This window comes from Pipistrellus kuhlii, unplaced genomic scaffold, assembly GCF_014108245.1.
Source record: "Pipistrellus kuhlii isolate mPipKuh1 unplaced genomic scaffold, mPipKuh1.p scaffold_m20_p_1, whole genome shotgun sequence".
Classification (NCBI taxonomy): Eukaryota; Metazoa; Chordata; class Mammalia; order Chiroptera; family Vespertilionidae; genus Pipistrellus; species Pipistrellus kuhlii.
Window position 1 is genome coordinate 86,974,147 of NW_023425404.1, and position 16,794 is coordinate 86,990,940.

A 16,794-nucleotide genomic window follows, 5' to 3' on the forward strand; every position below is an offset into this window, starting at 1 on the left:
GTAATGATAGAAGCAGAAATTGGAGTAATTTATCTGCAAGCCAAGAACTCCAAAGATTGATGGCTACCACAAGATACTAGGAAGAGATAAAGGATTCTACCCAGAGTCCTAGCGGGAACATGGCCTTGAAAGCACCTTGATTTCAGACTCCTAGCTCCAGAACTGTGAGAGAATAAATTCCTCTTATTTTAGGCGACTCAGTTTGTGGTACTTTGTTACAGCAGTCCTATGAAACTAATACATGTTCTTACTGATGATCAGACAGAATAGAAAGCACTGATGGTCCTAGGATGATAATGAACTAAAATGGTGGTTTGGCCGAAACCGGTTTGGCTCAGTGGATAGAGCGTCAGTCTGCGGACTCAAGGGTACCAGGTTCGATTCCAGTCAAGGGTATGTACCTTGATTGCGGGCACATCCCCAGTAGGGGGTGTGCAGGAGGCAGCTGGTTGATGTTTCTCTCTCATCGATGTTTCTAGATCTCTATCCCTCTCTCTGTAAAAAAAATCAATAAGACAAAAATTATGAACAAGAAATACATAACTATCAACAAGTGAGTCTAAAAACCAAAGGAATTAAAAAATCTGATGAACAGTATTAACTGGTGAATATAATAGAATCAGAGGTATAGAAAGAGAGTGGACTGACGATTCTCAGGGAAAAGGGGAATGGGGGGTGTGGGAAGAGACTGAACAAAAATTGTACACCTATGGATGAGGACAATGGGGGGTGGGAAAAGGGCAGAGGGTGGGGTAGGAACCTGGTGGAGAGGAGCAATGGAGGGAAAAAAGAGGAACAATTGTAATAATCTGAACAATAAAGATTTATTAAAAAAATAAAATAAGAGAGGAAACCAAGATGATGGCATAGGTAACCGCCTAACTGCAGCCCCACACAACAATTTCAAAAAATACAACTAAAATATAAAGTGGACATTATACAGAACTATAATTGACTGGCTGGAAATTCTACAACGAGAAGGAAAGAGAAAACCAGAAGGAAAATGAGAGGAGCTGTAAAAGCCTAAGGTACGGAGACACGTTGCATGTGCTGAGAGGACAGAGCCAGAGAGGAGGGGGAGGTTGAGTGCCTGGCTGGTGTTCCCTAGTGGGAAGGAGATAAAAGCTCCGGACTGTGCTGAACCCCAGTTCCGACAGCACTGAACCCAAATTCTGGGGGAGACCCTCGGGCCCCAGGCTCATACAGAGGGAATCTGGGCTGTAAGGAGGAAGCTCAGGGGAGCGGCGAAAGGCAGAGCCCCGGAGTTGCACACATTGCGCGCAGAAGACAGACTGCTGACTGTGCCGCGGGATTGCCCTAGCTGGAAGGAGACATAAGCTCCGGATTGCTCTTAACCCCACTTCCAACTGCACTGAACCCCAGTTGCGGGCTAAATGGGGGAGAGACTAGACTGTCTGGTAGTGGGTGAAACTCCTTTCTCTCAGAGGTGCTTGCAGCGAGTACCAAAGGACACTGAGGAACACTGAGACTCAGGAACCTCATAGGGCGGGGCTGACAGGAAGCCAAGGTTGTAGGCTCCACCCTGAAACTCCCCTCCATCCAAGCTAAGCACAGAGGCTCTTGCAGTTTTCCAAGTCTAGTCGAATAAGGCTGTCTCCTGGCACAGATACAACTGATCCTCCCACCCTACCAACTCAGGGAAGCAGCGAAAATGCCGAGACAAAAAAACAGATCACAAACGAAAGAAATGGAGGACAAAAAGCGACTGGATTTAGAGTTCAAAACCATGCTTATAAGGTTTTTCAAGAATCTCCTAGAAAAGGCCGATAAAATAAACAAGACCTATGAAGATATGAAAAGGGATCAACTAGAAATAATAAAAGATCAACTAGAAATAATAAGGGATCAACAAGAAATAAAGAATACATTCTCTGAAATAAAAAATATTATACAGAGTCCTAAAAACAGAATGGAATATCACAAGAATCAAGTCAAAGATTTGGAACATAAAGAGCCAGAGGACACTCCTCCGGCAGAAGCAAGAAGACAAGAAAATCCAGAAAGTTGAAGATAATGTAAGAAATCTCTGGGACAACTGCAAGCGAACCAACATCAGAATTATGGGGGGTCCCAGAAGAGAGAGAGCAAGATATTGAAAACATATTGGAAGAAATCGTGACAGAAAACTTTATTTAAAAATAAAATAAAATAAAATGGTGGTTTGTTTAATTAAAAATATGTCCTTGTAGCAATGCCAAAGGTAAGCACCAATATAAACTGTTATTGTAATAACAATATATTTCACTTCCTATGCATGCAACTCTGCTCAAGAATTTAAGAGTTTATACAAACTACTAAATGCCCGGTGCATGAAATTTGTGTACGGAGGTGTGTGTCCCTCAGCCCAGCCTGCACCCTCTACAATCTGGGACCCTTCTCACAATCCAGGACTGCTGGCTCCCAACTGCTTGCCTGCCTGCCTTCCTGATTGCCCCTAACTGCTTCTGCCTGATAGCCTGATCACCCCCTATCCACTCCCATGCCAGCCTGATTGATGTTTAACTGCTCCCCTGCCAGCCTGTTTGCCCCCAACTTCCTTCCTCTGCCGGCCTGGTCACCCCTAACTGCCCTCCCTTCAGGGTTGATCACTCCCAACTGCCCTCCCTTGCAGGCCTGGTGCCTCCCAACTGCCATCCCCTGCTGGCCATCTTGTCGTGGCCATCTTGTGTCCACATGGGGGCACCCATCTTGATCTTGTGTGTTGGAGTGATGGTCAACCTGCATATTACTCTTTTATTAGATAGGCTAGAGGCCTGGTGCATGGGTGGGAGCCAGCTGGTTTGCCCTGAAGGGTGTCCCAGATCAGGGTGGGGGTTCCCTTGGGGTGTGGGACAGCCTTGGTGAGGGGCCTGTGGTGGTTTGCAGGCTGCCCCCTCCCCCCCCCCCCCCCCCAAGTGGAGGCCCTGGTATCGGGGATTTATTTATCTTCTACAATTGAAACTTTGTAGCCTAGAGCAGAGCCAAGCCTTCTGCTCACTCCGGGATGGCAGCCATTTCTGTTGGGATCTATTTATGTTATATAATTGAAACTTTGTAGCCTTATAGGAGGCCTGGGCCAGCTAAGGCAGGCGGAAAGCTTGGCTTCCTCTGAGGATACCCAAGCCTCCCTCCTGCTCTCAAAGTGGCTGCAGCCACCTTGGTTGGGTTAATTTGCATACTCATTCCATATTGTCTGGTGGGCATGGCTGGTGTGTGTAGCAGAGTGGTAATTAATTTACATATTAGTCTTTTATTAGATAGGATGGCATTTGCACTTACCTAAGTTGCTGTATATTGCACTACAGGGATTCAGGTCTGTAGGATCTGAAATGTCTTCTTTTTCCTCTTCCCTTTCCAGTTCAGGTAGGGGCTGTGCTGGTGTGCAGCCTCCACCATCTTGCTTCACAACAACAGTTCTTGGATCCCAAGGAGAAAAATCCTCTGTCACTTCATGGGTCACATGACTGAAATAAATCAGACCACTGTCACAATGGTATTTAAAGGTCTTGCTAACAAAATGAACTGACCAACAAAAAAAGACCCAAAGCATGGAGGGATGGAATAGACTGATATACCTCAATATGGGATGGGAGGATGGGGACAGATAACCAAAAGAACTTATATACAGTGGTGCCTCGCATAAAGAACGCCTCGCACAGCGAACACTGCACACAACGAACTTCATTTCATGATTCATACAACAAACTTCGTTTCACACAACGAAGTCGCCCGAGCTTCCACGACCGCTTTGCCCGAGCTTCCACGACTGCTTCGCCCGAGCTTCCACGATCGCTGCCGATGTATTGCATCCTTCCGCGCAGGCACTGCAGGCAGTCGTCAGTCACTGCGCTTAACTTAAGCACGTATCGCGGCAATCGTTCTTCATTACGAATTAAATCACGCACGTATCACAGCAGTCGTCCTTTTAAGTTAAACTCAATATTTTTTTTATATCATGGCTTCTAAAAAAAGCAGGAAGGTGATTTCTGTTGAAATGAAACAGGACAATGCTCAAAGGGAAGCGTCATCTGATAACGAGGAGCAACAATCAATCAACCAATCCCAACTGCTGACATCAAGAACATCCTGGTCAAATGGAAAGCAGTTCAGGAGTTTACCAATGCCCACTATCCAGATTCAGCTGAAGCAAACAGGATCAACGATCTTTACTCCGATACTCTTGTCCGTTATTTCCGGCAGATGTTGGAGAAAAGAGAAAAACAAACGACTTTGGACAGGTTTTTCATGAAACCATCGGCCAAAAAGCAGAAAATGGATGAAGATGTGCAAGATTCGGTAGACTCTACTTAGTCTGTCTTAAAATTAAAAAAATGTGTGTTTTTTTTTTAAAAAAAATTATGTTTTTAGATGTATCTAAATAAAAATAATAACAAAAAATTTATCTTTTTTTATGTCATCTTAGCATATTTTATGCTACAGAACGAATTATTTTTTTTAACATGTATTGTTATGGGAAAACTCGTTTCACATAACAAACTTTTCGCATAACAAACTTGCTCCTGGAACGAATTAAGTTCGTTGTGTGAGGCACCACTGTATATAGCCCATGGATACAGACAATAGGTTGATGAAGACTTGGGAGGGGGTGTGGATATGGGCTGGTCAGAGAGGGTAGGAAATGGGAGAAATGTGTAATACTGTCAAGAATGAAATAAATGTAACAATATAAATAAATAAAGAATATCTCTACGTCTAAAAAACAAATTAATAAAAATAAAGGTCTTGCTAAAATTTAGATTTATGGATGGCATACACTTGCCATAAATATAAATAACTGGCCCAATAATCCAGCAATGGGTCATAAGCCACAACATGCTTGTGTGAATATAAGGCAGTCCTTCATATAGACTTATACTTCTATTTATCTTGATTCATATGTATTGATCATTCAGTTTGGTAGAGGAAGTATGATAATCTCAGAAGGAAGCTGGAGGATAGCAGGTAAGAACTGGAATACATTTTTTTTAAGGTAGGAGGTGGCAATTACAGTGGTGATAGAGAGAGTTGAATGCTTTATTGATTAAAGACAAATATACTCAAGTATTGAACATATTTGCTATATGATAGTACTACAATATTAAAGTATACATCAAACACTTTACTATTTAGTATATAGAATTTATTGCACATTAAAGTATTTAGTATGATATTCAGTAAAGAATCAGAAATAAAACTGAGATTAGACTACAGGGGAACCTACCTTCTCGAACTTAATTTATTCCCAAAGGCTGTTAGAGAAGTGATTTGTTCAAAAACCAGATTGTTTCTTCCCATTAGAAATAATATAAATATAATTAATCCATTCCAAACCCCTAAATGATTCCCTGTTTTAACCTTTCTTATATACAGTACATAATAGTCTAATGTACTACCAATCTATATATATAAAAAGCCAGTGACCATAATGGCCAAAATGATCATAATGACTGGTAACTATGACGCCACTGTGGGCAGCAAATCAGCCTATCAGGGGGTGGGGCTGGCCAGCCAACCTTGCAGCCCCTCCCTGCTGCCGGCCTGGCCCTGATTGGACTCTCCCATCCCGATAAAGGGTAGGACGGCAAGCCAAATGCCCCTTTCCTTCCCTCCAATGCCAGTCCCACCCCCAATCATCCAGCCCCAGCACAATAGGCCTGCAGCTCCTCCCCTGGCTGGCCCACCCCTGATTGCACCCCCACCCCAATAGGGGGCGGGTATGGCCAGCCAACCTCCTGTACTCCTCCTTCCGCCTGGCCACAACACTGATGAGCCCCCACCACCCTGATTTGCCCACAGCCCCTCCCCCCAGCCAGCCTTGCCCCTGATCACCACCCACCCCAATAGGGGGCAGAGCTGGATGGCCAACCTCCTGCAGCCCCTCCCCCACCCAGCCCAACCCCAAATTGGCCCCACACACCATCAGGGGTGGAGCTGGCTGGCCCCACCCCCAATCGGCCCCCAACCACAATCAGGGGAGGGTCCCACCAGCCAAATGCCTTTGGCCCCTTCCCTCAGCCGGGCCTGCCGTGATTGGGCCCCAGTCAGGGTGGGCGGCCAGCCAACCTCTCGCCATGTCCTCCTCCTGACAGGCCCAGCCTCATCCTCCCCAATTGGGGCCAGGCAAGCCAGCCCACACACGTGTATGAATTAGTGCACTGGGCCTTTAGTTTATAAAGACTTACTTTCTTAAATTTATAAAACCACTCCAAAGTAGCTGAATTTTTCATAATTCACTACCTGGGAAATGCTATCACTGGCTAATTGCTTTTTGTTTATCCAATCAACAGAAATTTTTCTACCTATTCAGATGCCTGAGAATGTTCTTTTGTGAGCACTTTCACACCCAAAGCAACATTAGCACTCTTCATGTTTTAAAATTGTGCTAAACTTTGATTTTGCCAGCAATAAAAGCATTCTCTATTTTGTTTGTTCCCAAAGACACTTTCTGTTACATTGAGGTTGTCAGTCAGGTAGATAACTGAAGTTTTGGTTGAGAACCAAATTGTTTGAGATGGGAGACGTTCAAGAAACGAGGTTTTGAGAAGACGAGGTGGAAAAAAATAACCGAGCCCACAAGCAACTGGAAGAAAACAAACTTAAAAGGCAGGAGGAGAGAGTCAAAAGGAAATGAAACATCTGCAATAATAGGGGCGCCAGAAGGAGAGGAAACAGCAAAGAATAGAAAACCTGTTTGAAGGAATAATTACAGAAAACTTCCCTGATTTTGGGAAGAAAAAAGTCATAGAAGTCCAGGAAGCACACAGTCCCAAATAAGACGAACCCAAAAAGACTGACATCAAGACACATCATATTTAAATTGGCAAATACCAATGACAAAGTAAGAATCTTAAAGGCTGCCAGAGAGAGACAGAAAGTCACCTACAAGGTATCTCCCATTAGACTATCAACTTATTTCTCAATAGAAACACATCAGGTGAGAAGAGAAAGCAATGAAATATACAAAGAGAGAGAATGAATTCAAGAAAAATATACTCAGCAAGGATATCATTAAAAACTGAAGGTGAATTTGGGAGCTTCACATACAAAAAAAGGCTAAGGCAGTTTATTACGACTAAGCCAGTAATGCAAAAAATGCTAAAGAGACTGCTATTAAAAAAAAAAAAAAAAAAAAAAAAAAAAAAAAAAAAAAAGAAATAGAAAGGGAAGAAGGAACACAGGCATAAAAAATAAAAATGGTGACAAACAAGTACCTGTCAATAATAACCTTAAACATAAATGGATTAAATGCTCCAAACAAAAGACATAGGGTAGCTAAATAAGAAAACATAACTCATATACTGTATTTGCTGTCTAAAAGAGACCCCCCCTCAGAACAAAGGACCCACACAGACTGATAGTAAAAGGATGATAAATTTTTTTTCAGGCAAATGGAAAAAAAAAAAAAAAAAGCTGGGATACAAATAGTAGCTGACAAAATAGACCTCAAAGTGAAGGCCATAACAAGAGATAAGGAGGGCCATGTCATAATACTAAAGGGAGCAATTCAACAAGAGGATGTAACTCTGGTAAACATATTCACACCCAATACAGGAGCACTCAAGTACATAAAAAGAACTTCTTGAAGATATCAAGGGAGAGTCTGACAGCAATACAATCGTAGTAGGGGACTGTAATATCCCATTGATACCACTGGATAAATCCTCTAAACAAAAAACCAGCAAAGAATGTCCCAACTACAGATTTTAAGTTCTGTTTATCTGTTGGATAAACAGAAAGCAATGTCCCTAAATGTCCCACTAAATCAGATGGAACTAATTGACATCTTCAGAACATTTCATCCCAAAGTTATAGAATATACATTCTTCTTAAGTGCACACAGGACATTTTCAAAGATAGACCACATATTAGGACATAGATAAAGTCTCCTTAAATTCAAGATGACAGAAGTCATATCAAGCATCTTCTCAGATCACAATGGCATAAAATTAGAAATCAACTATAATAAAAACAATGAAAGAAAGATCAAATACCTGGAGGCTAAATAGTATGTTATTAAACAACTAGAGACCCAGTGCATGAAAGTCGTGCATTGAGGAGGGAGGATATCCCTCAGCCCAGCCTGCATTCTCTCCAACCTGGAACCCCTTGGGGGATATCCAACTGCCGGTTTAGACCCGATCCCACAAGGACTGCTGGTACCCAGCTGGCCTGCCAGACTGATCACCTCCTAACCACTCCCCAGCTAGCCTGAACAACACCAAACTGCTCTTGTGCCAGCATGATTGCCTCCAACTGCCCTCCCCTCTGGCCTGATTGCCTTAAAAAATATATAATAATAATAATAATCCTGGTAACAAATGACAATGGAAATGCACAACAATCCAAAATCTATGGGACACAGTGAAAGCAGTCCTGAGAGGGATGTTCATAGCTCTTTAGGCCTACCTTAAAAAACAAGAAAAAATGGTAATAAATTATCTAACCCCACAACTGAAAGAATTAAAGAAAAACAAGAAAAGATAAGAATAAGCAGAAGGAAGGAAATAAATGACATAGAGACAAAAAACAAACCACCACCACCACCAACAACAAACACCAATACAAAAGATCAATAAAACCAAGAACTGGTTCTTTGAAAAGATAAAATAAAATTGATGAACCTCTCGCCAGGCTCACCAAGAAACAAAAAGATAGGACTCAAATAAACAAAATCAGAAATGAAAGAGATGAAGTAAAAACTGACCCCACAGAAATTCAAAGGATTGTAAAAGATATTATGAACAAGTCTACTCCAACAAACTGACAACATAGGGAAATGGACATAGTCTTAGAAAAATACAAGCTTCCAAAACTCAATCAGGAAGAATAACAAAACCTGAATAGGCCTATAACTAGTGATAAAATTGAAGCAGTAATAAAAAATCTTCCAGTAAACAAAAGCCATGGTCCAGACAGCTTTACAGGGGAGTTCTACCAAACATTCAAAGAAGAACTGAAACTTATCCTCCTCAGGCTATGCTAAAAAAATTCAAGAGGCAGGCACACCCCCAAGCTCTTTCTATGAAGCCAGCATTACCCTAATCCCAAAATCAGATAAAAACATTAGAAAGAAAGAAAACTAGAGGCCAATATCCCTGATGAACATAGATGCTAAAATCCTCAACAAAATTCTAGCAAATCAGATCTGGCATTACTTTTGAAAGATCATACACCATGACCAAGTGGGATTTATTCTGGGGATGCAAGGATGGCACAATATCCGAAAATCAATAAATGTGATACATCACATAAACTAACTGAGAGACAAAAATCATATAATCATATCAACGGATGCAGAAAAAGCATTTGACAAAATCCAACACCCTTTCTTGATAAAAACTATCAACAAAGTGGGAATAGAGGGATCATACCTCAACATAATAAAAACCTTATATGACAAACCTACAGCCAACATCATAGTCAATAGGCAAAACCAAAACCATTTCTCCTAAGAACAGGAACAAAACAGGGATGACCACTCTCACCACTCCTGTTAGACATTGTACTGGAAGTGCTAGCCATAGCGATCTGGCAGTAAGAAGAAATAAAAGGTATCCAAATTGGAATGAGGAAGTAAAACTGTCATTATTCGCAGATGAGATGATATTGTAAATAGAAAACCCTAAAGACTCCATCAAAAAATGACTAGAACTAATAAATGAATTCGGCAATGTAGCAGGATACAAAATAATGCCCAGAAATCTATAACTTTTTTATACACCAATAAAGAACTCACAGAAAGAGAAACTCAAAAACAATCCCATTTTCTCTTGCAACAACAAAAAAATAAGATACATAGGAATAAATTAACTAAGGAGATAAATGACCTGCACTTGGAAAACTACAGAACATTGAAAAAAGAGATAGAGGAAGATATAAATAAATGGAAGAATATATCATGTTCATGGATTGGTAGAATCAACATCGTTAAAATATCAATATTGCCCAAAGCAATCTATAGATTCAAGCTATCCCCATTAAAATACCAACGGAATATTTCACAGACCTAGAACAAACTCTCCAAAAATTCATATGAAATAAAAAAAAAGACCCCGAATACCACAGCAATCCTGAGAAAGAAGAACAAAGTTGGAAAGATCTCAATACCAAATATCAAGCTATATTACAAAGCCACTCTCAAAACTGCTTGGTACTGGCACAAGAACAGACATATAGACCAATGGAACAGAATAGTGAACCCAGAAGTCGACACAAGCCATTATGTTCAATTAATATTTGACAAAAAAGGCAAGAGCATACAATGGAGTCAAGACACTCTCTTCAATAAATGGTCATTGGGAAAATTAGGCAGATATATGCAAAAAATGAAACTAGATCACCAACTTACACACTACACAAAAATAAACTCAAAATGGATAAAGGATTTAAACGTAAGATGAGAAAGCATAAAAATCTTCAAAAGCTCTACAGGTAGCAAAATATCAGGCACATGTCATAGTAATATCATTACTGATACAGTTCCTAAGAGAATGGAAGCTAAGAACAAAATAAACAAATGGGACCATATCAAAATAAAAAACTTCTGCACAGCAAAAGAAACAATCAACAAACTAACAAGAAAGCCCCCTGCATGGGAGAACATATCTGCCAATGTTACTATGTCCGATAAGGGTTTAATCTCCAAAATTTACAGGGAATTCATACAACTTAACAAAAGAAAGATAAACAATCCAAATAAAAAAAAAATGGGCAAGGAACCTAAATAGACACCTTTAAAAAGAAGACATACAGAAGGCCAAGAGACTTAAGAAAACTGGTCAAAATCACTAATCATCCAAGAGATGCAAGTCAAAGCGACAATGAAGTAACCTTTCACACCTGTCAGAATGGCTGTCATCAACAAATCAACAAGTGCTGGTGAGGATGTGGAGAAAAAAGAACCCTAGAGCACTGCTGGTGGGAATGCAGACTGGTGCAGCCACTGTGGAAGACAGTATAGAGATTCCTCAAAAAATTAAAAATGGAACTCCCATTTGACCCCATAATCCCACTTCTAAGAATATATCCCAAGGAATAAGAAACACCAATCAGAAAGGATATATGTTCACAGGTGCACAATTTACAATAGCTAAGAGTTGGAAATAGCCTAAGTGCCCATCAGCAGGTGAGTGGATTAAAAACCTGTGGTACATCTACGCAATGGAATACCAGGCTGCTGTAAAAAAAGAAGGAACTTTTACCATTTGTAACAGTGTGGATGGACCTGGAGAGCATTATGCTAAGCAAAACAAGCCGATTGCAGAAAGATAAATATCTCATTTGTGGAATATTCTGGTAATGAACAACATAATGAACAACTGATGAACCAAAATAGAGCTAGAGACACAGAAGCATCAGACCATCCAACCTTAGAGGGAAGGTGGGGGTTAGGGGGTCAACCAGAGGACTTGTATGCATGCATATGAGCACAACCAATGGACAAAGAGAATAGTGAGGTGTGGGCATTTTCTGGGGGATGGGAGTGGCTGTGGAGAGGTCAATGGGGGAAAAGGGAGACTTATGTAATACATTAAACAATAAAGAATTTAAATAAAAAAAACACACACAGTGAAGTGAGGTTTTGACCGTATTTTAAAAGGAAGTTAAGGCATTGTTTTAATAGATAAATTAAGGCCAAGAAGGTCTTGTTTCCAAGAGGACAGAGTATTAACTTATTCTTACATACATGCAACAGACAAGGCAAATGAAAAAGAATTTTGCATTCTAGTTACTCTTATTTAACTAGAAATGAACCATTTTGTTGGCCACATACCAGAGTATGGTCAGCCATAATGCTTTGTGTTCTCAATCTTATTTCACTTTCTGCCTGTTCATTTGCTTATAGCTAACTATTCTAATCTTCACCACTCCTTGCCCTGCCCAAACTGTCAATTCTGTTTTTACAAAGTATAAGAGGGGATGAAAAGGTCAATAAATATTGGTGGAGAAAACTGTCTTAGTTAGAAGATTTTAATGGGGTGGCCAATGAAATAAATTCAAAATCAGGCATCTTTAATAGTTTTTGGGTCCAGGGAAAGGGTTCCTAGACTCACACTCATCAGCTCTTCTTCCTATTTTTAATTTTTTTAATGGACAAAGAGAAAGAAGAAAAGGAAACATATTATTACATGTTATTTCTGGATTTTTCAATGGACAGTGAGTCATGGTGACATTCACACATTGCTTTAAAAGAGGCACTGTTTGATCATATGTCATCATAACATCTGTCACCTGGGGATCTGAAGGAAAAGGAGCACCTTCTTATCAATTTTTCATCATGGAAATCATGCATGTAGCTGAACAGAAAAAAAACACCTTGAAATCTGCTGGATATATAACCTTAAAAATATCCCTTCAAAGCTGGCAAAGTGAAAGGTCTTTCTATACTGGGAATGAGCAATGAGACGAAGGTCCCATTATGGGATGTGGCTCTTGGGGATAGGGTGAGGTGGGCAGGAACCACGCCACTAGCAGCCAACAGGGTAATTTATATAAAGAAAACCTCACATAGTAAAGCTGCCTCTTCTTAATGGGCTGCCTTTGGGTCATCAACATGGAAGTAGGGGTCCAAACAAAGGTGCTCACTCCTACTTTGAAACATTGTAAAACTGAGGTAACAAGAGGGCTCTATACACTATCAAAGACAAAACAAGGTGACACTTCTAAGACTCTCTGAGACACCATTTAGTATTACGATTATTGATCAGTGAATAGTCATTAACATGGTACAGGAGAGGGAAAATGGTCTTTGATAGCAATCCTAATATATAAAAAGCCAGAGGCCATCACGACCTAAACAAATAGACAGATGACCAAACAGCAGGCTGCATGGGGCGACAAGGCCGGCAGGGGGGTTAGTGAGGGACGACCAAACAACTGAATAGCAGGCTGTGTAGGGAAACCAGGCTGGCGGGGGGAGGGGGGGCAGGAAGAGATAACCAGGCTGGTTGGGGAGGGGCAGCTGGGGGAAGACTATGCCAGGAGAGGGGGGCAGTAGGCAGTTGGGGGTGACCAAGTTGGCAGGGAGGGGAAGTTAGGGGCAACCAGGCCGACAGGCAGAAGTGGTTAGGGGTGATCAGGCTGGTAGTGGAGGCAGTTAGGGGCGATCAGGCAGGTAAGCAGGTGAGCAGTTAGGAGCCAGCAGTCCTGGTTTGTGAGAGGAATGTCTAACTGCCGGTTTCGGCCTGGGATCAGACCTAAAACGGCAGTTGGACATCCCCCAAGGGGTCCCGGATTGGAGAGAGTGCAGGCTGGGCTGAGGGGACCACCCCATCCCATGCATGAATTTCATGTATTGGGCCTCTAGTAGTTAATATAAGCCATTTCTGATTTCAAAGCTACATAATAACTATATACAAGAAATATATAAATATATTTAAATATAAGGTGTTCCCTCCAAAGTGTATATATACTTTGAATAATTATAAAAGCAGTGTTTATTAAAATACATTTCATTTTTTAAAACTGAGCTATCAGCTGTTAAAGTATATATACATCTTTTGGGGATACCATATATATATTTAAATATATAAAAATACTAGTAGCTCTGAACACGAATCCATGTGCCAGTAGCTTTCTGCTGCCCTCCTATAGCTCTTCGCTTGCTGCCCCACCTTCCTATAGCTCCCCTGCCCCCTCCTGTAGCTCTCTGCAGCCTGTTTGTAGCTCGCTGTCCCACCCTCCTGCTGATCTGTGATCTGGTCATTACACAGGCGGTTGTTACACATCACGGCATAATGGATAATTAGCATATTCTTCTCTTATTATACAGGATATATGATATATAAAGAATATATTAAAAACATCAGCCTCCTTTGAGAGGAAAAATGTTAAACCTCTAGACATTCTATTCTTATTTGAATCAACTTGAGAAGTTTCTAAAAGTTGTTTTTAGGCTTCTAATATTTTCAGTCTTGCTCTTGCCTATTCTTCTTCCTCCAATCTCCTGTCATTACTAAAAGAAAACTCTCTTTTCATTTGTCAAAAAGAATTAAAGGCTGGTCAGAAACTATGACTACCCTCACTTGTCTGTTTTCCTTCCAGGTAATGGGATATTAACTATAAGTCTCAGCTACAGTGCAAACTACATGAAGAGTTGCCGTTATTAATCTGTGAGGCCAGTTTCTACGTACACAGCTCTGTGCTGTTATGGGCCTCTAAAAACAAAATATAAAATAAGAAATATTAAAGACTCACCTACTATATGCACCCATAACAATTTCCCATTAAAGGAAATTCTACAATATATGGCCTTCTGGAGTCTTCAAACCATTTTCTGAAAATCTGATGAACCACAGTCCTACTGAGTACTGGAGCATTTCATGTTGGGCAAGATATAAGTGGCTCAAATTCTGCACATTAATATCACCCTCTGTACCTTGTCCTTTACCTTAGGAGTGTGGTCTGGGAAATATGCCAATTACCTTTGGGGAGCTAAGCACAGTAAAAGCTAGTTTAATTAACTTTTTGAGAACCAGAGTAGCTCCAACCTATAAGCCCATCAAAAACAAATGCAAAAGTATATCCAATCATCAATTAAAATAATTGTCAAGTATTAAAAAAAACTTGACAAAGAGAATTAATGAAAATAAAATCACATAAAGTTACAAATGGAGCATTTACAGTGATGCAGTGTCTAAAACAGAAGAGTTTTAAAACATGCATCAATGAAATGGAATATCACATCTTGAGGGAAGAATAGCTCTTCCTATGACTAAAATGGTAAAAGAGAGACAGAGGAGGAAAGGGAGAGCTTTTTAAGAGCTTGGGCTTAGATGTGGTAACATGCTGTGACTGAAAAATGAAAAGGAATCTAGAACAGCATTAGAGAAAGATGACTCACCAATACCTGAGGAGAGTTCAAAGTTACAAATCCCACACTTTTAATCTATTGGAAGGGGGGAAATTCCATTTCTTTCTGTTTAACTGTAGAACCCCCTACAAAATGTGGCATTTCTTAATCCTATCTTATTTCTAAGTTATCAACTTGATTTTGCTCTACTTTCCAATTACTGACATTCTCAGATAGAAAAGTATTGTTTCTACTGATCGCTATTTTAGTGTCTCCAAATTTCCACTAATCTTTCTTCAGTCTATAACTAAAAATTTTAAAGTTCTTTTTTTTTAAAATATACTTTATTGAGTTTTCACAGAGAGGAAGGGAGAGAGATAGAGAGCTAGAAACATCAATGAGAGAGAGTCATCGATCAGCTGCCTCTTGCACACCCCCTACTGGGGATGTGCCCGCAACCCAGGTACATGCCCTTGACCGGAATCGAACCTGGGACCTTTCAGTCCGCAGACCGACGCTCTACCACTGAGCCAAACCGGTTTCAGCTTAAAGTTCTTATTCTTACCTGAGATTAACCTTTAACTGGATCTATTGAGTTCTTGCTTATATAGGTCTAGTAATAATTAATGTCGTTTTCTAATACTTTTTTAAATCGAATTTATTTAAACAATACAACAAAATTTAATCAACAATATAGTTGCTGTTGTTTTCTACTACTTGTGCCCAATGCTCAGGAAGCATTTTAATCCCTCTGTTGTACAATTCTTGTGATTTTGATGCAAAAAATTCGGTCAATGCATTTTTGAGGCATTCTTCATTATTAAATTTTTTTCCAAGAAGAAAGTTTTGCAAAGAACGAAACAAATGGTAATCGGAAGGGGCAATATCAGGAGAATATGCAGGTTGAGGGAGAACTTCCCATTCCAACTGGCGCAGTTTTTCAGCAGTGATTCTTGCAGTATGCGGTCCTGCGTTATTGTGGTGAAGAATTACGCCCTTCCGATTAATCAGCGCGGGTTCTTTTTCTCTTAAAGCTTGGGCAAACCTTCCCAATTGGGCACTATACACTGCACTTGTAATGGTTTGGTTAGATGGTAAAAGTTCATAATGAAGAATTCCTTTAAAATTCCACCAAACACACAACATCACTTTTTTCGCATGCAAGTCAGGTTTTGGCGTGGGCTGCGGAGCCTCATTTTTGTCCAACTATTGAGGCCGCCTTTTCAAATTAACATACAGCACCCATTTTTCATCTCCGGTAACAATTTGCTCTAAAAATGGCAAACGGTTTTGACGAGAGAGGAGCGAACTGCAAATTGTGACTCTTTGATTATGGTTGTTGTCGGTCAACTCATGAGGAACCCATTTTCCAAACTTTTGGACTTTGCCAAGTGCACACAATTGATTGGAAATTGTTTTTTGTGAACAATTTAAAATTGTCGCAAGCTCTTGTTGGGTAATTTGAGGATTTTGCACCAAAAGAGCTTGAAGAGCTTCTTGATCAAAATTGGACACAAGGCCTCGACCACTCTTGTCATCTAACGAAAAATTTCCCTCGCGAAATTTCTCAAACCAACACTGGCATTTTCTGGCGCTAACTACATCTTGACCAAGAGCACTACAGATGGTTTTTGCAGCCTCACTTGCTTTTCTTCCTAATTGGAACTCGTAAAGCATGCAGTGCCGAATATGCTCTTCATCCGCCATCTTCTTAGCCCTAGCTTTGCAACAAAAACCAAACCAAACACAAACTTTTTCAAGCAAAACTTGTTAATTGCACTTCACACGTTCTGTAGATACCACGTGTTTGAAGGTTATGTCAATACAAGTCAACACCAAGCAAGATTTTAAACGAATGTTTAAAAACGACATTAATTATTACTAGACTCGATATGTTTAACATAGTCTGATCAAACAAGGATAGCTCTTTACTGGTGTGAATGAAGTAGCTAGTTCTTGGGATAGAGAAGACTGAAAGCCATGTGCAAGGTCTTGAATAAACT

The 16,794-nt window shown here is 40.4% G+C and overlaps 1 protein-coding gene across 5 annotated transcripts in view; it reads right to left on the reverse strand.

Moving 5' to 3' along the window:
- PEAK1 (pseudopodium enriched atypical kinase 1) overlaps positions 1–16,794 on the reverse strand; it is a 715,824-nt gene that overhangs the window by 12,294 nt on the left and 686,736 nt on the right. For 4 of the 5 annotated variants that reach the window (XM_036454672.2, XM_036454643.2, XM_036454662.2 and 1 more), the window contains exon 3: positions 3,280–3,464. The exons of the other annotated variant lie outside the window; for it this stretch is intronic. In XM_036454672.2, the coding sequence (XP_036310565.1) occupies positions 3,280–3,464 (185 nt within the window). The remainder of the gene's footprint in view (positions 1–3,279; positions 3,465–16,794) is intronic. 5 annotated transcript variants of the gene reach the window in all.